The following is a 27,717-nucleotide window of genomic DNA, read 5'->3' as shown; positions in this document are numbered from 1 at the left end:
ATTTGGATGTCTTTACCTTTTGGGTGGGGGTACGTGGGGGGGTTGGGACACTCTTTCCCTCCTCGTCATCCTCCAGGCCCATGTGCAGGCGAGCGTAGCCCCCCTCCGCGATGGAGCGCTGGCGCAGTCGTCTTTTGTTGAAGTCGGACATTGCTTCTGGCTTGTCTTCATCAGCAGAGAGTTCCTCCTCTTCTTCTCTCACGTCCTCCTCTTCCTCCTGTGGCACATACACCTCCACCTCCTTCCTCACCTTGGCCGGTCGTCCACGTTTACGTTTCTGGGGAGGAGGAGTGAGCTGGTCCGATGCTGGCGCCAATGTCTCGGTGCCCGAGCCTTGCACTGCTGCCAGGGTGTGTACCTCAGGCGGGGTGATGGCAGACGGGGTGACCTCTGAGGGCGTGTCCTGGTCCGCTTCCACATTTAAAACAAAGGCCTCCGCCTCTGCCGCCTGTGGCTGCTCGATGGCCAGGCAGAAGGACTCGCCGCCGCCCGCCTGTCCACTGTGGGTGACAACCGTCATGGTTTCCCCACCCTTGCCCTCACCGCCGTGGGAGATGAGAGCCGCTTGGCTAGCATGCGCAATTAGTGTCAGCGTGTCGCCGCCCTCGCCTCCCAGCACGGTGGTGCCCTCTACCGTGTGAGCAGTGACGGCCACAGGCTGCTCGGTGCCAGCAGGCGTCACAATGGTAAACGGCTCGCCAGCCACAGCGAGTCCCGTGTGGGTGACAACTGCGCTGCCATCGCTCTGAATGGTGACTGTGTATGCGCCGCCTGCATCCCTGGCATCCTGAGGAGACGCCACTTGGTCCGGCACCGCCATGTGGACGTCCCCTCGCTTGTACAGCTTCAGCTGCCGCTCCTCCACCTGTTTGTGCACCAGCTCACAGATATGCAGCACCTCTGCCATCAGCAGGTGGCGTGCCAGGTTGGCGATCTCCGCCATGATGCTGAAGTTAAAGGTGAGTGTGGATGTATAGGCGAAGTCCAGCAGCGGCAGGAAGCTGTCTTTGGTGAAACCTGGAGGAGAGAGGGTCCACGGTGAGTCAAGTGGAGCGCCGGCACCGCTCAAAAACAAAAACTCACCAGCGAGGTCCACCACGGCTTCATGTGTTGTGGCGGCGCCCTTCTCGAAGAACAGCTCGTTGAAGTATTCACTGCACGCCGCCATCACGGCTTTGTGCGCTCTGTATTCCTCGCCCTCGATCAGCAGCGTGATGTCACAGAATTTATTGTCGAGACGCTGCTGGTTGAGCTTGGCCAACACGGTTTGTCCGTGCTGGGACAGGAACTGGCTCACCTCGCCCATGCTGTTCACCTGGAAGACAAGAAATGATTGATTGATTTCCCCCACGTTCCAACAAGAAAAAGACACAAAATCCCTAATTTACTTACAAAGACAAGCTCCTGCTTCTTTGCCAGCTTGGATCTGTGCTGACCGGCTGGGTCCATGAAAAACAGGCCATCATCGACCTCTTCTTCTTCTTCTTCTTCCTCCCCGTCCTCATCGGCAACCTTGCGCTTTGTCAGGCGGCCAAACGTTCCTCGACCTGGTCCTTCATCCGCGCTCCGCCGATGCACGCAGTCACCGCACTCTCGGATGTGGTCCTTCACATGCTTCAGGATTCCTTAAGATGTCAGAAACAGGAAGGGGAAAAAAATCACAAATTTGATAATATATATTTCTTTATCTGTACAAACTACTTTATGAGTTGCTGGCACCAGCATCTTTCAGTGATGAATAAACACTACTGAAAGTCCTCTCTGTCTCTTACGCCCCCCCCAAAACCATTGTGACATTTTGCTTTCACGCAACACAATTATTGAATGGAAAAGTTTGATTTTGCAGAGTCTCAAGAGTATACGTAGTGTTCTTTACAAGTACCGTTCCTGATACCAGCGCGTTACCTCAACTGGCCACAAGATGTCGCCAGCGTGTGTGTAGCTATGACGCTAAGTTGGGTCCATGCTAACAAGCCAGCATGACGTTTCGTCCTCGTAGCACTAACTGGCCTTTTAGATGGGTTCTTTCTTTTTATGAAGCAGTAGACGCGGGTCTTACCTCTCCACCAGTACTTCTGAGATATGGACTCCCAGGTGAGCTGCTGGTTGAGGTGCTCCCCTCCTTCGAGGATGTGCGACTGGTTGATCAATTCCTTCCTGCGGGTGTCCTGCAGCACCACTTCCAGCTCGCTGAATGCATCCTGGCCCTTCCGCCGACGCTGGTAGAACAAAGTCCCGTCCCGCACCACATAGCAGGCCGCCGCTTTGCGGATCTTCCTCTTTGTGTTGCCCGGAGTGCCCGGGGCGTAGGGTTCGTGCTCATCGGTCAGATAACGAATGATGGCCAAGTAGCTTTCTTCACACGACATGCTTCTATGCGGACCGTGCTAACTTTGGCCTTTTATCGCACCTCTCCGGATGGGGAATTATTATATTATTAGATCCTGCTATTATAAAACTTTAAACAAAAGCATCGTAACTATTTTTCGGAGTGTTTCTCAAGGTGGAACGGCAGTTTGTTAAACGTCGGAGCAGACGTGCCCGAACAGACAAGATGGCTGCTGCACCACCGGATATTACGTCAGTGATGGCGGAAGTGAACGCCACAATAATACACCACAAGAGTGCGCCATGGTACAATGCTTGTTCTACAAATGAGTGAGAAAGTATTAAGTGGTATATTACAATATTTACACGGAGACGATACGTTATTTAAAGTTTAACTCAAGCGTGTGATTACATTTAAGTGTACATCACTGCAAATTACAACCACAATTGTAAACATATTGTTAAACCAATACAAGTATATCCAGTTGGAGATAGTCATTATTTTGCAAAAAATGTGTAGCTAAAGTTGACTGATTGTATCAATTTAACAAATATAATACACATGAAGTCATCAAGTAGGTAGCGTTAGGTGTGTAAACATCAGTTCCAGCAAGCAAAGTGATGGAAATTTCGTCTCTTTTTAGAGAGCCGGTTCTTTAGCCTCTGCTCACTAAAAAGAGTCGGTTCTTCGGCTCCTCAGATTTGTTGTCGTCTTAAATGAATTGATTACCAAATGATGTGTGTTGTGTAAAATGAATTACTAATGTAAAAAATACATTATATCAAATGTTTATTATTTAAATGGATTTATTTTAACCTCAATGAACAGCTACAATAATATATTAATATAATATATATGTTATATTATAAAATACAAAAACAAGACCCATCTAAATAGACCAATTAGGTCATAATAGGTCAAATCTTTTTTTTTATACCGCTTATCCTCATCTGGGTTGCAGGGGTAAGCTGTAGCCCATCCCACCTGACTTCAGGCGAGATGCGGGATACACCCTGGACTGGTCGCCAATCAATGGCAGGGCACATATACTGTAGACAAACAAGCATTCACACTCACATTCATACCTATGGACAATTTAGAGTCTCCAATTAACCTAACATGCAAGTTTTTGGAATGTGGGAGGAAACCAGAGTACCTGGAGAAAACCCACGCACGCACGGGGAGAACATGCAAACTCCACACAGAAATGCCCAACGGAGATTTGAACCCAGATCTTTCAGATCTCCTGATTGTGTGGCCAACATGCTAACTAGGTCAAATCTCTTCATGCTAATTTCTTACAAACGAATCGGCACTGAATCAGCACCACAGTGTGTTTAACCCCGCCCCTCCCCCTGCTCAATGTGGACACAGGAACACCGCCACACATCTTGACCAATGACATTCGCTTTTAACCAAAAATAAAGACCAGGAAAAAACTAATGGGCTCCTAACGACGCGAACAGGCTCCTGTCGTTCATTTCAAAGACCCGGCTGTAGGAGCCGATTTGTTCACGACCGACACATCCCTAGTTTACAGAGTCAATATGTTGCCAACTTGTTCATACAAAATAGATAATTAGGCCCTGCTTTTACACAAAGAGAAGACAAGCTAACCCTGTGAAGGGTGCTGATAAGTGTTAACTTCTACACACTCATCCCTTCAACAGTTTCAAGCACTTTGTATTTCCAGATAATGCTATCTCGGATGAGTACCAAATATTAGAATTGACTTCGACGCTCATGTGAACGCTCTAATCTCGCCAAGATGAGGTCAAGATAATGACTTAGCCTACCTGGCATGCTATTTTTTGCAACTGATTATTAGCACAAAGGGCAGCTAGTTTGGAATCTCACAGTGTACTTTCCAAGACTCTTACGGCCTTTTGTGTTACCAAAATGAGTTTACCTTCTTCAGTATTTATAAAAATGTATGTTGACTTCTTCCTTACGTTAACTCTTTGACGATTTGACTCTGTACTTTACCTTCATCATAGACAGTTACATTGATTTAGGATTTTATGATGTTTTTAAAACGTGTACGTGAGAATCAGTGCATTGTCTTCGATGTTTACGAAAACAAAATGTTAAAATGTCGCCTACAATGTGTTGACCCTCAATTGTTGTTGTGTACATAAACATGTACATTCGTTTCATCAAAGGCGCTACAATATCTGCAATGTTTACAAAAACACGTATTTTAGCTGAGTTCAGGAACACATATTCGTATTGCTGAAGACTTCAAAAAAACAGTTGTCATGAAGACGTTACAAGAACGTACGCCAGGTTAAATGAAGTCTGAACTGTCTCTGATGTTTACGAAAACACAAAACGTTAAATTAGATCAATACAAAAACACCTGCGTTAGATTCATTGAAGAATGACTTCAGCGAAGATTGTCTTCAATGTTTTGACACATAATTAGTGTTGATGTATACATAAACATGTACGTTAGTTTCGTCAGCGGCAGTAAATTATCTGCGATGTTTACGAAAACAGGTATTTTAGGTGAGTTAGGGACTCTTACTGTTTACAAAATAGATAGATTTGCATGTTATGAGAACGCACGCTGGGTTAATTGAAGTCCGAACTGTCTTTGATGTTTACAAAAACACCAAACTTTAAATTAGATCAATGTTTTCAAAATCACCTGTGTTAGATTCATCAAAGAATGACATCACCGAAGATTGTCTTCAACGTTTTGACACTTAATTGTCGTTGACGTGTACGTAAGTACGTACATTAGTTTCACCAAAGGTGCTACATTATCTGTGATGTTTACACCTATTTTAGGTGACTCTTACTGTTTACAGAATAGCTAGATTTAGTATTGTTGAAGACTTTCGGAAAACAATCTTCTCTAAGACGTTATGGAAAGGTACAGTCTGAACTGTCTTTGATAGTTACAAAAAACACAAAACCTTAGCTTCACAGTTCACTGAATATTCTTGGTAGGAAAGAAAACCAGTTTTGTCCGAGAGTGATGAATTGTCTCTGATGTTTGCATATAAACATGTTAGGCTGGGAACGTCATCACTTTTGTTACATACACCATAAATGTTACAAACTGTACAAGGTTTCAAGGAAAAACAATTGAATTCTGTTTTGATGTTTCTAACTTCCCCACAATCAGCAGTTCCAGACACATTCCACGTGGTGGCTTCCTATCACAGAGCTTTCGTCCTTGTTCCTCTTGTGAATAAGCTTGAAGCTAAAAGCAACAAATAGAATAAATAAAGTACTGTGTCATTGCTGCCAGGGGGGCAGTGTATTGTTGCTTTACTTTGGAAGCTGTTTGTCACATTATGGATGGAGAAGGGTAGGGTGACACATCATTTGTTGCTCATCCATGTGTCGCATACCAAAGCAGACAAGTCAGACATGCTTCATTCAAAGACAAACCATCCTGATAACTCACAGGGGAGGTCATTCAGTGATTCTTTGGCAGAGCGCTTTGTCGTTGTTCTGTACAACCATGAACAACAGTTTTTGCCAAGTATCCTATTTCTGTCTGTTGGTGGTATTGTTTCATTGTGCATTTGCTGCTACTGAAAGACCGTCCTGCATTAAACAGGAAGAGTACCTCTCTGACAGCTAAAACTCTGTTGACTCAGCTTTTTTGTTGGGAATGTAATTAGGTCAGCGTAGTAGCAGCTCAACTACCAACTGTTGTTTTTGACGTACAGTCAAACCTAGGTTTTGGTACACCTCAGTTTTCACTCGATTTGCTTTTTTCGCTTAAAATTTAGCCTCAGTTTTGGTCCACTGTCTCTGTTGTCATACAATATTGCACGGAACATTTGTCCGTTTGCCCTGTACTATAATGTTCTGCCACATTAAGTGCCCAAACAAACTGCAGCTGACTCGCTGCATTGTTTTCTGCATGCAAAACTACTCTCTATAATATTGTTAATAAAACACATACATTGGATTTCCATGATTTCCAATGGGAATAAGTGCCTAGATTTTCATTCGTTTCAGTTTTCATCTGATCTTTTGTAAAGGAATTAACAACAAAAACAAAGGTGATGCTCATATAACTACCTTAGCTTATTATGGTTGCTACCAGGAAGCGATTATCTAGCTATCCATCTACGGAGGGTAATGTTCTCAGTCCGCTGCTCACAGTGTAGATGCTGCAAAGGGTTGACAGGTGTCCCACAGGGATCCATTTTAGGCCCAGTACTGTTTGCTTCATTTCAGGCTGAAGCTTAGTCTTGAAGGTTGAGACAAAGTCCTGGCTAAGCCACAATATGGGTGAGTCGTGGGTAAGCCTAAGGGTGTGTATGCTAGCAGGAGAGGGGGTATCAATTCAATATGTCAGGGTTAAACTGTCACCATCACAAAGTAACTTTCTTAACTGTCATATGAAGAACTTAACTACTACAACTAAAATTAAGTAAAACTACTCACCCTTTACATTTGACATGACCGACACACAGTGGAGAAGGAACACTGTCATCTCGTGGTGTTTTATAGGTATCGCTAAGGAAAAATAGTGTGTGTTTGTGTGGGCAGAGTAAGAGCACAGCTTGTTCTTTGGTCTTTTTCGGTCTACGGCTATCATCACACTTTTCCTCCTGACCCCTGGGGGTACTTTTTTGTGGTGATGTCACAGGGGCCAAAGAAAAAGCAAAACACTCTTATGGAACTATGACTTGAGATGCTAACTGAACTGATTTGCAGTCTTGAGCAAAATACTCAAAAAAAGTAATTAGTTACAGTTACTAGTCGAGGCGAGGGGTTGTCCATGGCCTACGCTCCACCTAGAGTGATGGGCATTAGTAGTACTACTAGTTAGTTTCCCAAAAATAAAAAGCAATTGAATTCGTATTGGAATTACTCCTTCATAAATGTAAGTAGTTACCAGGCAAAGTAATTATTGTGTTACTTTTTTGAAAAACCTTCAAATATGTCAAATAACTCAGTTGTACTTGCAATTCTCTACCAAAACGCTAGGAGGCAGTGTTTTTCTGAGTGTGCACAACCACAACTGCTGTCAACGACTAGCTATTTAGCTTCCTGTGTAGTAGTTTCGAACAATGTAACAGCGTTGTAACGTTTGAAAATGCCATTAAATGCATTACCCGTTACTGGAAAACAATAACAGTAACAGTAGTTATTTTGAATGTTTGATTTTTGAGGCACTTTTTCCAGAAACTGTTGGTTGAACTCCAAATTGTGCTATTTTTTGGAGCGTTGGAAATTCTGCTGTATTGTGTCCCAGCTGAGTGCACACTCCACATTTCCAATTTGCTCTCGCTGTGATGTACTCAAAGCATGGCGCTCCGACACGGTCTAAATTTGCAATCTACATTTGGGATCCATGAGCGGCGTAATCTTGTTCCTGGCCTGTTACTCTAATGGCTCTCCGCTCAAGCTTGGAAGGCAGTAAAACGATCGCACGATTGACCCAGACTCGCCAGCAAGATAATGGTGTCTGCCTCTCAGAGGACAGACCCTGCCGGGGAACTGGCCGAGCGCATGCCGTTTTATCTTTTTTGATTATCAGGATCTTTCTGCGGCCAAGGCCAGCGAAAGAAGGCTGGCAATGGCCCCGCCGTCTGCTGCTGCTGCTGGAGTACTTTTCCATGACACACCAGAACCAGCAGAGAGAGAGAGAGAAGAGAGAGAGTGGACGTGAGAAAAGAGGTTTTGTTGTGTTGATCTTTTCTCATGTGGTGGGATTTCAGAGCTGCCGGAGAAGTGGGGGGTCGTCCAACAAGCTTTGCAGGTGATGTAAGAGCTCACAGTGAGCTGTGCTTGTGTCATAAGGGTTTTCAGTGGTTTTAATGAGTATTTACTGGGATAATACACGTTTACATATCAATCCTGATGGGATGGGGAAATCCTGTAAATGTTGTTTGGGGAAACCCAAGTGATGGGAAAGTCCATTCCTTTTACTGACTCCAGCTCTTATGAGTCCCCCACACCCAGTGAATCGGGTACTTGGGTCACCCGTCATACAGCTCATGCGCAGAAGCTGACAGGTGGAGTCAGTGAAAACTCGAGTCTTTGTCAAATATCCGTCAGTCACTGAAACTCGAGTCTTCTTCGAGCACCCGTGAGTCAGTGAAACTCGCAGACTGAGCGATTGAACTGCTCCTTTTTGTGGAGAATGACTGCTCTTCAAAATAAAGCCTGCTTACAAATTGGCATTCAGAAAAACAAGCTTCCACTGTCGTTCAGTTTTTAATGATTTGTTCATGACACAAATCTAACTAGCTGCAGCAGTAGATGCACAGTGAGCACCCGTGAGTCAGTGAAACTCCAGTCTTCGCTAGAGTCTTCCAGGACCCGTGAGAAAGTGAAATGGGATCCTTTGTCGAGTACCCATGAGTCAGTGAAACCGAGGTTTAGTGGAGTACACGTGAGTCAGTGAAACTCCAGTCTTTGTCGAGTGCCTGTGAGTCAGTCAAACTTGAGTATTTGTCATGTCAAGTAACCGTGAGTCAGTAAAACTCTAGTCTTGGTCGAGTAACCGTGAGTCAAGTCTTCGTCGAACACGAGCATACCAAACGTGATACAAAAAATCTTATGATCTCGCTCACTTGTTTGCTACGCTTTTGCGAAAATACGCTCTCAAACTGTCACTGTTTTTTCAGGACATCATGAAGGAAAAACCTCCTCGCTCGTGGACATGATACGGCCTCAGACCGCCCCTAGAGAGATGAGTGTGCACCGGGTATACTCCCACCACTTTATAAAAAACCAGGCTTCTTTACACATCTTAAAATAGCCGACAGTCAGCTACAGACAAGTAAGTCTGATCATTCTGATTTTCTTCAGCGAATAAGCTTGCTAAAATGTGAGACTTATTTCAAGTTGTTGAAAAATCGACAAATATGGAACCTGGAAAGTTTACAAAGGCTTCAGCTATATTTTTGTCAATTTTACTGATATCAGTTTTGAGCTTCTGTTGGTTATTTTTCACACTTTTTGCCGTAAATAGTGTTGCAGTATCTTGAGTATTTACAAAATGAAACACACAAGTTGCGGTTGGACTCATGTGTTAATAAACTAACATGCGGAAGCAAAAAGCTGCAGCTGCTAGAACATATTAGAAAGTCGTAGCAGCTTATGTGCTCAAAGTTCCTTATCTTTCTTTTAAAGACACAGTGAGCACAGTTTACTCTGAATGCTGGAACAATGCGAAGCACTAGCAAAGCAAAGTGCAGCATAGTTCTTAATCTGCTTGGTTGTGATAACGTGTGTGGTTTTGCTACTTGTTGCCCGGTCACAGTTGATTGCGCTTGAAAGACTAAACAGTGCTGACGACTGGAGGTGAGATTAAAGTGACACTCTTCTGTTTTAAGAAGCGTTACGTTTATCTGTGGAGGACTTAAGTGCAAGGTTTACTTCTGGAATACAGATGAATTCATGTGAAATGGTAATGTACTAGGGGTGTACATGTATTCGTCGTCTGATTTTTTTGGAACATTCGGTTCGGTACAGAGGCATACTGAGGTCCCAAAAGGTACACATTACGTTGTTCCTTTACTGTACCCAAAATGAACCAAAATGTGACCTTGAAACTGATGTCATTATGGGTTAGGCTCACTTAACCCTAACCCTACACCCCATAGACCCCTATAGGTCAAATGTAGACGTGTCCATTCCATCGTGCACACACTGTAGTACTGTTTGGTTGTGAGTGATTCGGGATCACTGGTTGGGGTTTCAAACACGAGCACATGCTTGACGGCGCGAGAAGAGCCTGTTTTGTGTGGCACAATCCTGTCAGAGCCTCGTTCAGCACTCTGGCCGGGTCTCTGTCTGACAGGCAGATTAACTCCACATCACTGCCCTGAACTTTCACCCTCGGACAGACCCACTAGTGTGTCTTTGCCACTTTATTCCACTCTCTCAGGGAAATGTAGCACGCCCTGACCAACGAGGGAGTCGGTGGAGATGTTGGCACTGAATGAGTGGAAAATGAAGCCAAACATTGGCCGAGTTGCAGTCAATTGTTGCTCACCGCAGCCCATAAAGCATCTCATTTATTTTGCAATGTCTCCCCACCGCTGGAGAATCCAAGTGCAACAACAATGACGCTTTGTCTCCGGTTGCGCTGCTGCACGCAGGGAACGCGAGAGCGCCAAAGGGAAGGCTGGGAACCACGAAGGTCACCCAGCTCACCTTACGGCATTGGAGGGAGCAAGCTGTTATTCTTCTTCACACTACAGTAAATCTCCACTCAGACCCCGCCATCGCGGGACGAGCACGAGTGGAGTGTGTAAACACGACCAAGGAGCTCCCTCCTCACAGAAGATCACCGTTGTGTTTTGGCAAATTTGGAGCACCATGCATTTTCTGCCCTGCTCTTGTTGTTTCGGATGAAGAGGAAGTAAGATTCAGCTGCTGAAACACTCAGGCACACAAAGTGTTTGGGTGCGTTGGGGTTAAATCAAACATTTTTGTTCACAGCTGGAGTGACTTCACTCTGCAGATCTCATAGTCACTCTCCAGTGGAGCACCATTAAGAGGGACGAGGCAGCATGCAAATGACATTAGTGACGAGAAACGAGTGGAGTGGAGGAGACACTCAACCTTATTAACCTTCCCTGCGCCCACTCAGCCTCACACAGGCTGGCACACGTTCCCGCTGTCCCTCCCACAATCCATTAGGACTGATCCATAATGTACACAGTGTTCTGCACATGTCGCTGCATGCGGGGCGGACCAGTAGGGAAGGCTGCCAACGCTCTGATGTCATTTTGTAATAAAATTCACAAAGGTTGTCAGTTTATGGATTTTATGGACAGTTATATAAGTTATCCAACCTGCTCAAACCCTGTGACTAACACGGAAACCAGGAAGACTAACTAATCGAAAGGGGATCCTATTAAAGTAAACGAAACTATCTAGTGGCATTATGCCCAATCAGAGGCCTGAACAAAGTCATTTCTGGAAAAGGCACAACAGCAGAAAGCGCTAACTAAATATCCAACTGGATATACAAACTAGGTGACTGGCCGACCAAATAACTAACTTCATGGTTGACGGATCAACCAACTAAGTAACTAGGTGCCTGACCAACCAAATATGTAAGGGGATGACTGACTGATTGACCAACTAACCACCTGGCTGACTGACCAACACTAACTGAATAACTAACTGGCTAGATTACTGCCTGAACAGCCCACCAACTACTTCACTGACTTACTTGTTGACAAAGCTACCAACCCAACTACCTGGCTGACCATCCAACTGTGTGACCAATCGACCAAAGAACTAAGTGCCTGGCTTACTGACTGACTAACTGACTGACCAACTAAGAGGCTGACCAACCACCGACTAATCGACCAACTGAGATACTAACTAACCAATGGTGTTGCAAACATAACCTCTCGCTCACGCTTTTCACAGTTGGTGGAAACATCCATCCATCCATACATCTTGTTCCACTGATCCGAGGTCGCGGAGGCAGCAGCCAGAGCAGGGAAGCCCAGACTTCGTCCAGCTCCCCCCTGGCAGATCCCGATGCGTCCCCAGGATAGTTGAGAGACATAGTTGATGGAAACAATGATGTGGTATAATTTGGGATGCTCCGATCAGGGTTTTATGCTGCCAATACCGATCACATGGATTAACTGTAGATTTTTCAATTAATTTATAATGAGTGGTATTGGCCCCTGGCAAATAGGTAACTATTAAAACATAAACATTTGGGGGGATTGTCTTTCTTTTGCCTTTATTTGTGTGGAACAATTTTTGTACACAATTTGATGCATGTTTTGGAGTAATACGAATACATGGGAAATAAACTGTTTAATCATTATTTTTTAGGTCAAGATATAAACAGAACAAAATGATACAAATACATGTCTTTATTAAATAGAAATCTGTCCTGCTTAAGCTAAAAGAGAATAAATTGAGTGTCCAGGTTTCAGGGGTGTCCAACTTTCCTCACTATTAGAGCTGTCAACTAGTTGTGTTTTATTTGTGACTGGCAACATTTCAATTGTACATTACTTTATTTACCAAGCAGATCTCCACTCAAACAGTGTGACCATCGTCTTTATGCTATTTTGTGCTCATTTGTCATTATATAAAAAAAATACTAAGAGTTGAAGCAAATATTCTTTGACCCTTTGTGAGCTACTCAAAATCAGCTGGTGAGATCGGAGACCCCTGTGATAGTATCACCATCATAAGGCTGGACACACTGTGTTTATGTTCATGAAACAACCACACACAAATAGTGTTTTGAGGACAAGACATAATTAGTATAATGACAACAAGACAGTGAGGTTGTTGAAAAAGTTAGTATGTACCCTAGGAACATGATATCCTCTTGTGGCTTCCCTGTAGCACTAAAATGAGGTCCGAACTAACCGCATTGCTTGTTTGTTTTAAAAATAAAATTTCACTGTGGTAAAAAGTCACATTTGGAGTCCGAAGACCAGAAGCTAGGCGGATAACTCTAGCTGCTGCCAATGTAAAGTACAGTCAGTGACAGACAGACAAAGTGTGTAAACAAAGATGCAAGAATAGTCGAACGGCAATAGGTTTGGTAACACAGTGATCAAACACGCTGGCATCGATTAGCGTAGCCTGTGTCAAGATCAATACAAGACACGTCATTCTGTTGGCAACCCTACGTGACACAGCAGACATGTAGGATTTGCCGCCACACGGCGATTGTTTTTTGTGATCGGCTCTGAAAACCGTTTATCGACAAACGCAGATTACGTGTTTTTTGTGGAAATCGACGGGCGGTGGCCAATTGATCAGAGCGTCCCTAGTTATAATAAAGTACAACAAACACAGTTGCTGTGCTTTGTTCTGACTGTTAGGTTCGAAGCGTCCGGGCTGGCCCACAGTTGCACTTGTTGTCGCGCGTGAGAGAAAAGAGGAGGCAGCTGTTTTTGTGGCCAAGCGCAGCAAGAGCAGCCAAAGGATCCCCAAAATAAACAGGCAGCCCCTCCTGGGGGGGAAGGGTCATAGGGTCAAGCCGCACGGCGCTGACCCACTCGGGCTCTCCCGCCCTGTGTCCAAACACGGCCTCTCACTAGCTCACGGCATGAGAACAGAATGTTTGCCGGCCAGCGGTGAAGCGTAAAGACAAACGTTTGGCTGCCGGGGACCAAAACAAAACCAAAAAAGAATCTTCATGATTTTATATTAATAGGTGCACCTGCACAATCCAATACGTTGTACCCAAGATGTGCTGGTAAAGTATCAAACTTTTTGCATCTAACAAACCAACCGCCATCAAAACAACCTCTTGTGCTTGGTGGAAGTAACCTTTTAGACACCAGGCATGTTGTGCAGGCGTGTCTTCACCTCCAAAAAGAAGGAGGCCCTGCAAGTTTCACATGAAAAAATAAGTTGTCTTGGACCTTCTTGTTGAGGGATGGAAGGTGGCGGGGGCGGGAGGCCTCAGCAGGCGTGTGGCTCGCCATGGGCCAGTGGCTCAGGGGACTGTGGCGTTTGGCCCTGAGCCTCAAGACAGCAGCTGCCATAAACAAACAGTGCTGAAAGGAGCTGGCTCGGACCCCGCCACTCTTTTCTTCAAGAGGGCCTGTTGAGCGGGCGGACCCTGAGCAGCACACTCGGTCATTATCCTCCAGTCCACTTAGATTTAGTGAGAGCGAGCCGGTCCCGTCTTAAACAAGCACAAGAGCGTGAACAAAGCGTCGGCTTCTCTTTGGGACTATTCATTTTTTCCATAGTTGCTCCCAACACACGGTGAGTGCTCACCACGTGGGAAACACTGCACCCTGGAGCAGAAACACTGGCAAAGGAATTCGGAAAAGATGCATCGGAAAGACAAAGAACCGCATGCTTAGAATGGAATTTTTGTATGCCCACGCTTTTGTATGATTAGTTTTTTGTCAAAACTATTCCGGTTTTCCATTTATAATGACTTCACATTGTTTTCTGCATGTAAAACTTTAATTATTCTCTATAAAATATATTTTTTGTTCATATTTTTGGATTTACATTATTTCCTATGGGAAAAATTCCCTTGTTTGCATACACTTGGGTTTTCATCTGGCCTTTTGGAACAAATTAATGACAAAAACCGAGGTTCCACTCTACCAGGATTTCCCAAAGTCAGGTTCAGGACCCAAAATGGGTCGTGGCTAATATGTATTCTCAGGGCATTGAATAAGTTGCAGCTGTACTGTTCAGGTTGTCTTTGAAAACGTTTTGCGTCTTGTATCTGAGCAGCATGCTCAAAGACGAGATAGAACAGTTATAGTCCGAGGGGATGGTGTTGTATCTGAAGTATTATTCTCTATGGTAGCGGTAACTCCCTGATCAAGAATGGTTTCACTCTTTTCTACATCACAAAAGAGTTGTCCTATCTAGTCGTTGTGCATGCCGTTTGGGTGAGAGGCGGAATGTCTTCTAAGACAACCTCAACAGTCCACTTGCGATTGATTCAACTCCCTGAGAAAACAATGAGAATATCGACATACATGTCAACATTCATTGAGTAAGATGCTATAACTACTAATGTATTTCATATACAGTACAGCATCAGCCAAATATTTGGACACATCTTCTCATTGAATAACATGAAAGCCTGGCCAAACGGTTGACTGGTACTGTAATGTACAACACCAAGGGGGTATTATGCAAAAGGGCTCAACCAACCCAGGCTTTGTGCTCAAGATGCAGCACAACAGAGCCTAAAACCTGCAATCAGACTTAATTGGTCCCACGACGATGGTTATGAACTTACTTTGTCAAGTCCGGTTTTTGGCTTTGTGCTAAATGCACCTTCACATAAAAAGGGGGTGTTTGACGTCATATTAGTCTACTTCCGCTGAAAAGTGATGCGCAAGTAATTATTATGGAGCGTTATGAGGAGTTCCCAAAGGATTACGACTGCTAAAAGCAACACTGTCGCCGCCAATAGAGCGAGGGAGGACCAGCATGCAGCATGTGAATGCACAAGTTAACACTGATCTTATTACACTAATTAGACCCTGCTAGTCTTTTCATTTATCAACCCTCAACATTGCACAACTTTCACATTTAAACACTTATCCATTTAAAAAATAAATAAAGCGACAACTGTCTTTATTCATCTTTGAAATAAAATCAATATTGTTTTCAAATGCTGTATCTCCTTGTGACCACTAAATGGCACTAGATTGGTGACAATTGTTTCCTTGTCGTAATAAAGAAGTGTTGTCTTCCAGTTGATTGATGCCTCAGAGTGCTTATTCCTCCAGCAAATATTGTAATAGAAGGACACGAACGGGTTGAGTACTCGCGCAAAGACTGCTGTGACATTTACGTCTGCTAACATCGGCCTAATTATTCATATTTCATATTGCATTCTTTTCCTGGTGCTTGACTCAAAAAGTGAGCATATCTAGCGTATTCCCTCAGCTGAGAATGTATCTCATTTATAGATGGATAACATCATCAGTGAATGATCTTTTTAAAAAAAAAAACATTTATCCATGTCCTCTTGCGGGATCCGTAGGTTCTCAATAAATGGTGACGGCATCTCCAAACTAGTTAAACAGTGAAACAGAGGCACCTTCAGAGCTGATTTCAAGCTGAAAGCCTGGACAGTGTAGCCTAAGTTACCATGGTGATACAGCTGCTTTAAAAGAGAGCTACCCTTCGCTGAACAGGCAAGTCCGGCTTTCCACTCAACACAGCTCACTAACCCACAAACTCGCTTCGCAGAATACCTCCCATGCCTCAAATGGGCACACCAAACCACATGACCTCACTCTTGTCTCTTATTTGTGCCAAGAATGTAAACAGGAAAAAGCTTTAGTGAATGCAACAGCACTAATAATCACGGCATGGATGGCATGAATAATCTAGGCTGCAAAGGCAAACTACACAAGACTGAATATCTGAAATCAAGGTCAAAAATATATGATAAATACAACTAAAATGGCATTTAGGCAAGTCAAATGTTGCTCTGTGGGCATATTGCAGTATTTTATTTCTTAGTATTTTATAGCTTGTAGTAAATATTACTTAAAATAGGCAAAATGGTCCAACATGGAAAGAAAAATATATTGAGTCAAATGTATGTATTTTCTGCCTTGATTTTAGACATTTAATATTGCTTAGATTCTTGCAGTACATAGATGAGCCCTTTAAGAGGACATTTCCTCTTGGATGGATTCTAATTGTGTTGCTTGTATGGTGTGGGCACATTAAAAACAGCTAACAGTGAATGACGAATGACAAAGGGGCTTTTTAATGGTTTTGCACAGTGTCATAATCAAACAAAGTTGATATTTGCCACTCATTGATCCTAAAGGAGCCTCCTTGAAGGCGTCCTAGAAGAAGGCTCGAATGCTGTTGCTGCCAAAGCTCACTGATTGCCTTCGTGACGCATGAAAATGTTGGCGACCATTTTCTTTGGCCATGACAGTCATGTGATGCAGGCTGACCGATGCAATGATTTGCTTTGGAAAAACCCCTTTCAGGTCAGCTGGAGGACTTCAACTTATGACAGTGTTGGGCTTCTATGTTGCATGCTAGTAAATACATAGAGGTTATACAGGCCAGTGCTTGACAGCAAACTACAAGAACCATTGTTATCTAAAAATCTAATGTAAACGAGTAAATATGGATTTCTTTAAGGAAAGCAAAGCAATGCCTCTTACAAGTTCTCAAAATCGCAGTCAAAGTCGGTCATCCTGCACAGGATGTACTTCCACTGGCGATCCCTGCACGCAAAGAAAGAGACAACATCCTGTCAACATGGCAAATCCAACCATAAACCATAAAACGCTTCTCGACGTATGTCAACATCAGACCTCAGCACCCCACTGAAGGTGGTTTGAGCTCCTCGGATGAAGTAGCCGTAGCTGGGAACCACCAGCTCTGCCTCCTCATGGTACTGCTCCGGAATGTCGTTGGTCTTCCTGTGAAAAGCATTGCAGGTTTGGTCTGTGCCGCGTCTGTACCCAAAAAACTCGTGATGGGCAGCTAGCACGCATAAGAGGTAAGAATACTCCATGCCAGCAGGTGGCGGAAGTGACTATTATTCCACATCACATACATGCTGATTAGACCGCATGATTATTGCATAGGTGTGCCTTAGATTTAAAAGGCCACTCCAAAATGTGAAGTTTAACTGTATTGTATTTTTGGAACAAAATACAGTTAAACTGCACATTTTGCACCTAGCCCCCTTACCCTAACCCTTTTTATTGGTCACAATAAAAGGCCAAAATGTGCTGTTTAACTGTATTTTGGTCTGAAAATACTGCACATTTTGTAGTGGCCTTTTATTGTGGCCATTTTAGATTGGCCACAGAAGACGTACACCTGCAGAATACAATAGTTAAACTTAAGTTGGCCAAAATAAAAGACCACTCCAAAACATGCATTTTTTTTAAAATGCACATTTTGGCCTTTTACTGCGGCCAGTAAAAAGGAACTGTAGTTTGATCCAAAAATACAATCGGTCTACAGTTAAACTGCACTTTCTGGAGTGGCCTTTTATTGTTTGGCAACAATAAAAAGCCACTCCAAAAATGTGCATTTTAACTGTATTTTGTCCCACAGTTAAAATGCACATTTTAAAAATGTATTTATTTTGCATATGTGACATACATGCAGGCGTAGGGACAGCGGCGCTTGTAATAGCAGCAGTAGAATTGCCATTCCCGGTCCAGAACGCTCTCAAAGTACTTGCTCTGCACACCCGCCACCAGGCCATTACGAGTGCATGTGGACGTCCTGCAAAGACAAGGTGGAGACATCAATTTAAATAAAGCATTTTCCTTTTACACAGGCGTGTTTAGTGGATCCTGCATTTTGTATTTGTCGCAGTGGCACATCCAGGGAATAATAGGATGAGGGAGCAAGGGGAGCCTCTGCATGTGCAGACGTTTGTCATGGAAACATGGCCTCCATGGGCCCGCGGCATATACGAGCTGATGGAGGGAGGTGGTTTCCCTGCAAGCGGACGTCTCCAGCAGAGTGAATTGAAGCAGACAGCAGCTATGTTAAAGGCGTGGCGCTAATAAAGAAAGTTTGTCTTCGAATCTGTGCAGTGGGAGCAACTGGCGGTAAATCAAAGGAGGACACATTCTCTTCACGCTCAAGTCTTCGTGTTAAGTCCCTTGTCTGATGTTTTTTTTACGACCAGACTTCTGGCAGGCTGCAGTACAAGTCCCAAGTCTGATGTGTTTTATGGTCAAACTTGTGCCAGGCAACAGTGCAACCCGGCTTTCTCAGGGTTCATTCATGCCCTTGCAACTAGACAAGGTCGCATCATGAACAAGTCATTCAAAACAAACGTTTTTTTTACTGAACCAGGACTCACAGCATCACGGGTGCTTTGATGAAGACTCGAGTTTCACTGACTCACGGGTACTCGACAAAACCTCCAGCTTCACTGATTCCTGGGTACACGACGGAGACTCAAGTTTCACTGACTCACGGGTGCTTAACGAAGACTGGAGTTTCACTGACTCACGGGTACTGTACGTAAACTCCAGTTTCACTGACTCACGGGTGCTCAACGAAGACTGGAGTTTCACTGTCAGATGGGTGCCCGATGAAGACTGGAGTTTCACTGACTCACGGGTACTCAACGTAAACTCCAGTGTCAATGACTCACGGCTGCCTGACGAAGACTCAAGTTTCACTGGCTCCCATGTACTCGACGAAAACTGCAGTTTTACTGACTCACGGGTGCTCAACGAAGACTGGAGTTTTGCTGTCTGATGGGTGCCCGATGAAGACTCAAGTTTCACTGACTCACAGGTACTTGACGAAAACTCCAGTTTTACTGACCCATGGTGCACAACGAAGACTCGAGTTTCACTGATTCACGGGTACTAGACAAACACTAGAGCTTCACTAACTCAGGTGCTCGGCAATGACTCGAGTTCCACTGGCTCACGGGTTCTTGGCAAAGACTTGAGTTTCACTGACTCGCGGGTACTGGAAGAAGACTCAAGTTTCACTGACTCGTGAAAATGAGTAAAATTGAGTCTTTGTTGTGTACCGACACAACAAAGACTCAATTTTAAAATGACTCACAGGTAATCAACAAAGACTCGAGTTCCAGTGACTCACGGGTGTTCGCCAAACATTGACAGCTGAGCTGCCAATAGTTAGTTACTTAGTTAGTTAGTTAGATAGATAGATAGATAGATAGATGGATGGATGGATGGATGGATGGATGGATGGATGGATGGATGGATGGATGGCTGGATAGATAGATAGATAGATAGATAGATAGATAGATAGATAGATAGATAGATAGATAGATAGACAGACAGACAGATGTGTGTCATGAACAAATCGTTAAACACTGAAACTGACCTTGTTTTTCCAATGCCGATTTGTAACAGGCTTTATTTTAAAGTTTAGTCTTTTAGAGTCAAATTGTTTCCCTCAACTAAACAGGACTAAGGCGCTAGCTAGCACACTTGATAAGCTAATTCTGCTAGCAGTTTCCACTGACATATAAAAGAAGTATGTTTAAAAAGTAGTGTTTTTCAGATAACAATGTCTTTGTTGTTGTCTTTTGGCAATCAGTGAGTCGCTCAGCTAGCTTATGCAACATTTTCAAAGAGCTAATTAGTCTTCTCTATGTACGTAAACATACAAATGAGGGTCGATCATACAAATATCTGCATTATTTTTTGTTGCAGCAGTAATATATGCTGTGTATGTGTATGCAAAGTATACATGGGTGGTTTTGTTCACACAACGGCAAACTGCACACGTGACTATTTGTTTTGTGCTAATAGTGACCTTTACAAAACTCTTTTGTTGGTCAGTTTGTCCAAAGGTGGTGAGTTCAAGGTGACACCATGGATAAATCCTACTACTCTTCTATGAAAAGGTTAAGGAAGTACCTACCACTCCATCCCACCACGGTTGATGTCGTCCCACCAGCAGTCGGTGGGGGCGCCGAGGCCCTCAGGCGTTGGCTGGCACTCGAACGTCCACAAGCGGTCCGAGCCGTCCTTCTGACTGAAGTAGCTCCTGATGGCCACCAGGACCTCGCCGTGCGGGCACTGGAAGTTGAAGCCCTGGCGGTAGCCGTTGACCCAGCCCATGTCTTGGTGGTCATGGTGGTCCTGAGACTGCGCCGCCGCCGCTGAGGCGAGCAGGGCCAAGGCCAGGGCCACAAGAGCAGGATTCATGTCGAAGGAAGGAAGCGGTCCGTCTGGCCCGCTAACTCACAGCTGCCTGGGTTTAAAACCCACCCCCCCCTTAAAAAAAAAGGGCGCTCCAGATGTTTGGCATCCAGCTGCGATGTAAATGAGCTGAGAGGAGTCTGGATCCAAAAGTGGACCTCATTGGACGTTTTAAGGTGGACTCTGCGAAAAGAAAGCAAAGTGTCAGCGCGGCTAAGGGGGGCACCTTAAAAACTTCAGAACTTTGATATGACATACAATTCAAATATTGACGTCATGCTTTACTGGGCTCTGGAGCGTGAACTCGCTCACGTGTTAACAATCTTTGCCATGTGTTCCCCTTTCCCAAAGCGTCCATATAAAGTGTTTTGTTGGGCCGAGGAACAGTGTTGTCAGGAATGAGCACACATGAGTGTGTAGCTCCAAATGTCCAGTCCCTGGAACCATTAAACCAGTAACTGGACCCTGCAACCACTTACTGACATGACATTTCCACATAGCCAAAGCAGCTACGTCGGTTTTCCACCAGTTAGCGTGTCATTGCTTTCAGCTAATTCAAATGAAAAGAGTAAACAATGGATTGAAGTTCATGCTCGGCAGCCGAGAGAGGGGTGAGTGGATCTAATGCGGACTTGATGGAGCAAGTAGCTCAATGGTGTTGAAATGGATTACCCCGGAGACTACAAGTCTCAGCAACTACAGTAAATAACAAGTCACATGATGGATGGAAACACAGCGTGCAGCCTCCGTCATGTGACGTGTGGCAAAACGGCCTCTGGCCGTGTTCCAATCACATGCGTTTCAGTCACATGCGTTATGAATGAAGTCCTACATTCTCCCGCCGCCAACGGCTCTGCTCTTAATAGATGGTCTGAAATAGGCAGCGGCGTCTATAAATAAATGCTACTTCTGCCCCCCCCCCCTCTTTTTTTGTGGAACTCCTTGACTTGCTATTTTGGAACGTGTTTTATTTTGGGACGCTTTGAAGATAATCTCATGCTGGGTGGTCGCATGGCAGTGGGGGAGTCCAATCACTCAGAGAGCAAATGGATTCCTCCCCTGGCTCATCAAGGTGACAAAAACTTGCTGGTTATGTCGTCATGGAAACCAAAGGACGCTTGATAACAACCAGGCAATGTAAAGAGGTGCTGTGGGATTCTTAGTGCACACCAAGTGTGTCCATTTGTTCATTTGGGGCCTGCAGGTGTTTCGCGGCACATATTAAAATTGTAATTTAACAAGGAAACTAAAAACAAACAAACAAAAATCAGCAATAATTTTAAGAATTAAGTCAAAATATGAAGAGCAAAAAAATTGTAAGCTAGTGAGAAAAGATTTATGAGAATAACATAATATTTAGAGGAAAAATTCAGGAAGAAATCATTTTAGTAGCATAAAATTGAAATATTCAAGAAAACAAGACGTGATTAAAAAAAAAGTCGTAATATTATGAGAAACAAACAAAACAATAAAGTTGTAATTTTTGGAATGTTAGGTTGGGGAAAAAGTTAGAATATTAGGGGAATAAAGTCATAATATTATGAAAAGAAAATTTTACAAAGACGATTTAGAAAGTTGAAAGAGTGGGAAAATTGAAAAAAAAAATTAACAACAGGAGCAATGGAAAAAACTGTACTAGCAGTAATTTTACAAGAATAAAGTCAAAATATTAAAAGAAAAAAGTTGTAATCTAACGAGAAAAAAAGTCACAATTTTAAGAATAAACTGGTAATATCATGATAAAAAATAATGTCATTTTAGTAGTATGAAATTGAAATATTAAAGTTTTTTTTTTTAATAGTTATAATATTATGATAAACAAAACAACATAAAGTTGTAATTTTTGGACTATTAAGGAAAAAGTTGAGGAAAAAGTTATAATATTATGGGAATAAAGTCATAATTTTACCAAAAAAAATTTACGATGATTATTTAAGAAGAAGGATAAGCGGCATAGAAAATGGAGAAAGTTAAGAAGAAAGTTGAAAAGGAAAATACATTTTAAAAAAAACAAGAGCAAAAATGGGGAAAAAAAGGAGCAAAGACTGAAGTTGATACTAATAATAAGCTTTTGGCAGAATTACCACTGTACATTTCGCATGCTGCACATCACGCATGTACTGCACGCTTAAGGTAACGTGTGTTTATGATTAACAAACGTGATTAAAAATCTATCAGCACTCTCACTTGTTTGCCTCATTTTCGAGAGAAGAGGCTCTCGCTTTTCAAGTTCTGTTTTTCTGTTGTGAACAAAAGGCAGGCTTCACGACACATCTTAAAAAGGAGCTCTGCCAACTATGCGTCAGTCAGCTCCAGACGTGGGAGCTGGAAGTCTGATTATTTTGTTTTTCTTCAGCGAGCAGGCTAACCTAGCACGATATTAAAATGTGAGTGTAATGTTAGCACTTTAGCATCAGACAGCTATGCTAGCGTTGTTAACGTTTTGTGTCCTCCTGTCCCACTTCTTTGTTACGTTGTTGGATGTGATATGTGGCATCTATTAAGTTGCGCAAGTGCAGACTTACAGTGTACTGCAGGGGTGTCCAAACATTTTCCAGCGACGGCCACATGGTGAAAAATGAAAGGATGCAACTTTGCCACTTTGATATTTGGTAAGATTCAAGATTCAAGATTCAAGAGTTTTATTGTCATATGCATAGTAAAACAGGCAGTTATACGATGCAATGAAATTTTTATTCTGTTCATTCTCCCAAGAAAAGAAAGAAAACACAAGAAAAAGAATAAGAACATAATACAGATAAATAATACAAATAAATAAATAAATAAATAGTGCTATGAGTGTGTGCGTGTGTTGGGTGCGGCGTGTGTGAGTGATTCGTTGAGAGGCCTGATGGCCTGTGGGTAAAAGCTGTTCGCCAGCCTTGTGGTCCTGGACTTCAAACTCCTGTAGCGTCTGCCTGACGGTAGGAGTGTGAATAATGAGTGTTGTGGACGTGTGCTGTCCTTGATGAGGTTGTGTGTTCTGCGTAGGTCTCTAGTTTTATAAATGTCTTGCAGTGAGGGGAGGGCTGCCCCAACAATGTTCTGTGAGGTCTTGATCACCCGCTGGAGTGCCTTCCTATCACGTGTTGTACAGTTACCGTACCAAACAGTGATGGAGGCGGTAAGGACACTTTCCATAGTGCATCTGTAGAAGCAACTCAGGATTGTGGTGGACATGCCAAATTTCCTCAGTCTTCTCAGGAAGTACAGTCTTCTTTGGGACTTCTTGATAATTTGTTGGGTGTTGTGAGACCAGGTGAGGTCCTCGCTGATGTGTGTGCCAAGGAACTTGAAGGTTTTCACCCTCTCCACCTCAGTCTCATCAATAAACAGGGGTCTATGCGGCTCCTTTTCCCTTGTTCTTGGGTCAATGATCATCTCTTTAGTCTTATCTGTATTGAGAAGGAGATTGTTATCATGACACCAAGCTATGAGGTCCGCCACCTCTCTTCTGTATGATGTTTCAACACCACCAGTGATCAGGCCGATGACTGTAGTGTCATCCGCAAATTTGATGATGCTGGTGTTGTTCTGGGAGGCCACGCAATCGTAGGTGAAGAGCGTGTAGAGGAGCGGACTCAGCACACACCCCTGTGGGGTCCCAGTGCTCACAATTCTTGAGCTGGATGTGCGATTGTGGACTCTGACTGACTGGGGCCTGCCTGTTAGAAAGTTAAACACCCAGTTACAGAGGGAGGGTGACAGGCCAAGTGTGAGGAGCTTATTTGTGAGTTTGTGGGGGCTGACTGTATTAAAAGCAGAGCTATAGTCTATAAATAGCATTCTGACATATGTGTCCTGGCCCTATAGGTGAGAAAGGGCTGTGTGGATGGCAGTGTTGACTGCATCATCCGTCAACACATAAACAACACATGTAGATATAATAAGTTGTTCTATATATTTCAAGAAAAAACTACATCTCAGCTTTGTCATATAGGTGAAAAAGTCTATTATTAGTATCAGTTTTGCTGTTTCTTTTTTTAACTTTCCAAATATTTTAACTTAAAATTCCATCCATCCATCCATTTTCTATACCGCTTCTTCCTCATTAGGGTCGCGGGGGCATGCTGGAGCCTATCCCAGCTGACTTCGGGCGACAGGCGGGGTACACCCTGGACTGGTGGCCAGCCAATGGCAGGGCACATATAGACAAACAAGCATTCCCACTCACATTCATACCTATGGACAATTTAGAGTCGCCAATTAACCTAACATGCATGTTTTTGGAATGCGGGAGGAAACCGGAGTACCCGGAGAAAACCCACACACACACGGGGAGAACATGCAAACTCCACACAGAAATGCCCAACGGAGAATCGAACCCAGAATCGAACCCAGATCTTCCCGTTACTGTGTTGGCCAACGTGCAGCCCAACTTAAAATTCCCTCTCACAATAATATGACTTTATTCCCATCATATTTTGACTTTATTCTCATAATATTGTAACATTTTCCCCAACCTAATTTTGCAAAAAATTATGACTTTATTTTGTTTTGTTTGTTTCTCATTTTAGACTTAAGAAAAACATTTTTTCTTTAATATTTCAACTCTATGCTACTAAAATGACATTATTTTGCCCGTAAAATTCCAATTACGTAGTTTTCTCTTAAGAGTACGACTTTTTCCCTCTTAATATTTTGACTTTATTCTGGTAAAATTACTGCTTACTGATTTTTCCATTACTGCTCATTTTTCACTTTCTTATTTTCCAGCTATTTCAGCTTTCTTCTTGTAAATTTTGCTCTCGTAATTATGACTTTATTCCCATAATATTTTGACTTTATTCTTGTAACATTATACTGTAACTTTTTCCTCACCAAATTTTTCCAAAAAATACAACTTTATTAGTTGTTTGTGTCTCAAAATATTCTGACTTTAAAAAAAATGTCTTTCTACTATTTATCATTGTATTTAAAATTTTTCCTACTAAAATGATGTTATTTTTACTTAGAATTTTACGTTATTCTCATAAAATTACGATTGTTTCTCGCTCCTCGTAACTTTTTTCTCTTTATATTTTGACTTTATTCTTGTAAATTTCCTGCATATTTTTCCATTTTTTCTGCTGTTTTTAAAAAAAAATATTTTTAGAATGTGCTGCCCAAAAAATAGCAAATACCGTCCGAGCATAGAGTATTGTACAACATGAATGAATGAAAATGAATTCATGATGAATGAGCAATATTATTATTAGATATTACACAAATGATCTTTGTCACCCGTAGCATAAAAAAGCTAAGATGTTTAGTTCAGTTATCTTAGCATATACTCTCTTGACCTACGCTGGATTACTATCAGCATCTTTAATGAGCAAAATGTACAAAGTGACCCCGCCTCTTTCAGTTTTTCTGTATGGAAAAAGTCTGGACACCCTTGCAGTACACTACTGACACTTATTTAAAATTGCTGAGAAATCCTATTCGATGCCACCTTTACAAATAAACGACAGAGTACACGCTACTTTACATTTCATGTAACACCTTGACTTGTGACCCAGTGCGATCGTTATGATCGTTGTACATGATGTAAGGTGGGGGTGTGGGAGGGTGGGGATGATGGGAAAAGCGACGTCCCATAAATAAAAGTAACTGACTTTTTTTTTTTACAAGATCATCTTCACAGGAACAGGCAGCTGGGACTGTGTCTTCCATCCCAAACCCTAATAGCTCCGTGGCGGCTGCATGTCTCCCATGGGGGCATGGTAGCACTTAGCAACGCACGCGTGCGTGCTTGTGTGTGTGTGTGTGTGTGTGTGTGTGAGATGGAGTCTTCTAGTCATTTGGTAAAAGTGAGTGACCTTTCTGACTGTTTTATGCAATTACCTAAATGAAGAGAGAGGCTCTGCATTTTGTGTTCTGTCCGGCCATTAGGGCAGATAGTATTGTTGATTTAGATGCCCTTACATGCTAAACATTTGATTTGCTCTGCCAGGGAAAAGTGTAAGATACTCTCCCCCTGTTACATAGATTTTATTTGACTTTATTTGATGTTAGAGAAGAAGAGAAATAAAGACAGAGGGGCGAGTGTGGGGACATAGAGAGACGACAATTGCAACAACAATAACAAAACAACAGAAACAAACAACAGGACTAATATCTATCGCCAAATATCTATGACGACCATAAAGACCATAATGGAAATACCAAAATCACATCAACAGTGACAGTGGTAATACTGTATTGAAACAGTCATGCTTATTCGTGGTAACACTGGTAATGAAAATATGAACATTATTGACAATAAGTGTTAGTAATCTTATTGCTGACATCACCATCACTGTAATAAACAAACAACATGATAAGACACGGATAAATCAGTGAGTTATGTGTGTGTTATGAGTGTGTATATGCATGCGTGTACAGGGATCTCTGTAGGTGTGTATGTGTGCATGTATATACACATGCATAAATGTGCGTGCATGAGTTTACATGCCCACGACCGGGAGCGGCACCTCCCCACGCCACCCCCCATCCCCAGGGAGCGGGGCCCGGCCCGCCCCGGGCCTGACAGTCATGCTTATTTAAGGCAAGTATATTGTGTTTCAAACTGCTGTTTATTTGTACAAATAACACATTGTTTGTCAAAAAAAGGTCGTCTCGTGGGACAGGTTTGCTCAGGTTTCTGTGTAAACACGAATTTAATATAGGTGAGCTATTACTGCTCTCACAGTGAAAGAAAGATGGAATTCCACCTCAACACAGCGTGCTAACCATCCATCCTCTATACCGCTTCATCCTCATTAGGGTCACGGGGGCATGCTGGAGTCTATCCCAGCTGACTTCGGGCGACAGGCGGGGTACACCCTGGACTGGTCGCCAGCCAATGGCAGGGCACATATAGACAAACAACCATTCACACTCACATTCATACCTATGGACAATTTAGAGTCGCCAATTAACCCCTGTTTTTGGGAATGTGGGAGGAAGCCGGAGTGCCCGGAGAAAACCCACATGCAAACTCCACACAGAAATGCCCAGGGGAGAATCGAACCCAGGTCTTCCCGATCTCCAGGCTGTTCCTGTATTGGCCAACGTGCTAACCACTAGACCACCGTGCTAACCAAAATATGCAATTAACTGCATTAAGTGGAATGCATTGGTGATGAATGGCTTCTTGTGTGTAGTACTCGGCTGCAGTCAGCAGGGGCGCTGTTGATTTGTAGGTTGACCTCTCTTACAAAAATAGGAACAGTGCAGAATGGTAGGTTTTTTGGAACCGAGAGAAAAAAAAAATCGAGAAAAAAATTATATTTATCTCAAAAGAAACCACTTTAAGTTAAGCTG

At 43.1% G+C, this 27,717-nt stretch overlaps 2 protein-coding genes across 2 annotated transcripts in view; both read right to left on the bottom strand.

Annotated features, from left to right (window-relative positions):
* Positions 1 to 2,652, bottom strand: part of zbtb11 (zinc finger and BTB domain containing 11) — an 8,937-nt gene extending 6,285 nt beyond the window's left edge. Inside the window, exons 1-4 of the mRNA XM_054788985.1 lie at positions 2,060 to 2,652; positions 1,393 to 1,625; positions 1,084 to 1,315; positions 17 to 1,017 (exon numbers count right to left, since the gene is read on the bottom strand). Coding sequence (XP_054644960.1) covers positions 17 to 1,017; positions 1,084 to 1,315; positions 1,393 to 1,625; positions 2,060 to 2,369 — 1,776 coding nt within the window. The 5' untranslated portion in view covers positions 2,370 to 2,652. The remainder of the gene's footprint in view (positions 1 to 16; positions 1,018 to 1,083; positions 1,316 to 1,392; positions 1,626 to 2,059) is intronic.
* A 13,661-nt stretch (positions 2,653 to 16,313) lies between these two features.
* dpt (dermatopontin) lies at positions 16,314 to 20,589 on the bottom strand. The gene is made up of 5 exons (XM_054790174.1): positions 20,150 to 20,589; positions 17,885 to 18,010; positions 17,083 to 17,190; positions 16,930 to 16,992; positions 16,314 to 16,800 (listed from the first exon to the last, which is right to left on the bottom strand). Exons 1-5 carry the CDS (start codon positions 20,434 to 20,436, stop codon positions 16,770 to 16,772), a joined length of 615 nt encoding a protein of 204 aa, XP_054646149.1. The 5' UTR covers positions 20,437 to 20,589; the 3' UTR covers positions 16,314 to 16,769.
* Between the last annotated feature and the right edge of the window lie 7,128 nt (positions 20,590 to 27,717).

The sequence above is a fragment of the Dunckerocampus dactyliophorus genome, chromosome 10 (genome assembly GCF_027744805.1).
Source record: "Dunckerocampus dactyliophorus isolate RoL2022-P2 chromosome 10, RoL_Ddac_1.1, whole genome shotgun sequence".
NCBI classification, from domain to species: domain Eukaryota; kingdom Metazoa; phylum Chordata; class Actinopteri; order Syngnathiformes; family Syngnathidae; genus Dunckerocampus; species Dunckerocampus dactyliophorus.
This window is presented reverse-complemented; position numbering and strand designations above follow the sequence as displayed.

Bases quoted from the DNA above. Each gene is read 5' to 3' on its own strand.
- dpt (XM_054790174.1), bottom strand. From the start codon at position 20,436: ATGAATCCTGCTCTTGTGGCCCTGGCCTTGGCCCTGCTCGCCTCAGCG. The intron at 18,011-20,149 runs GTAGGTACTTCC...TTGTCTTTGCAG, and splicing joins AACCGTGGTGGGATGGAGTG to GACGTCCACATGCACTCGTA. The intron at 16,993-17,082 runs GTCTGATGTTGA...CTTTGCGTGCAG, and splicing joins ACCTTCAGTGGGGTGCTGAG to GGATCGCCAGTGGAAGTACA.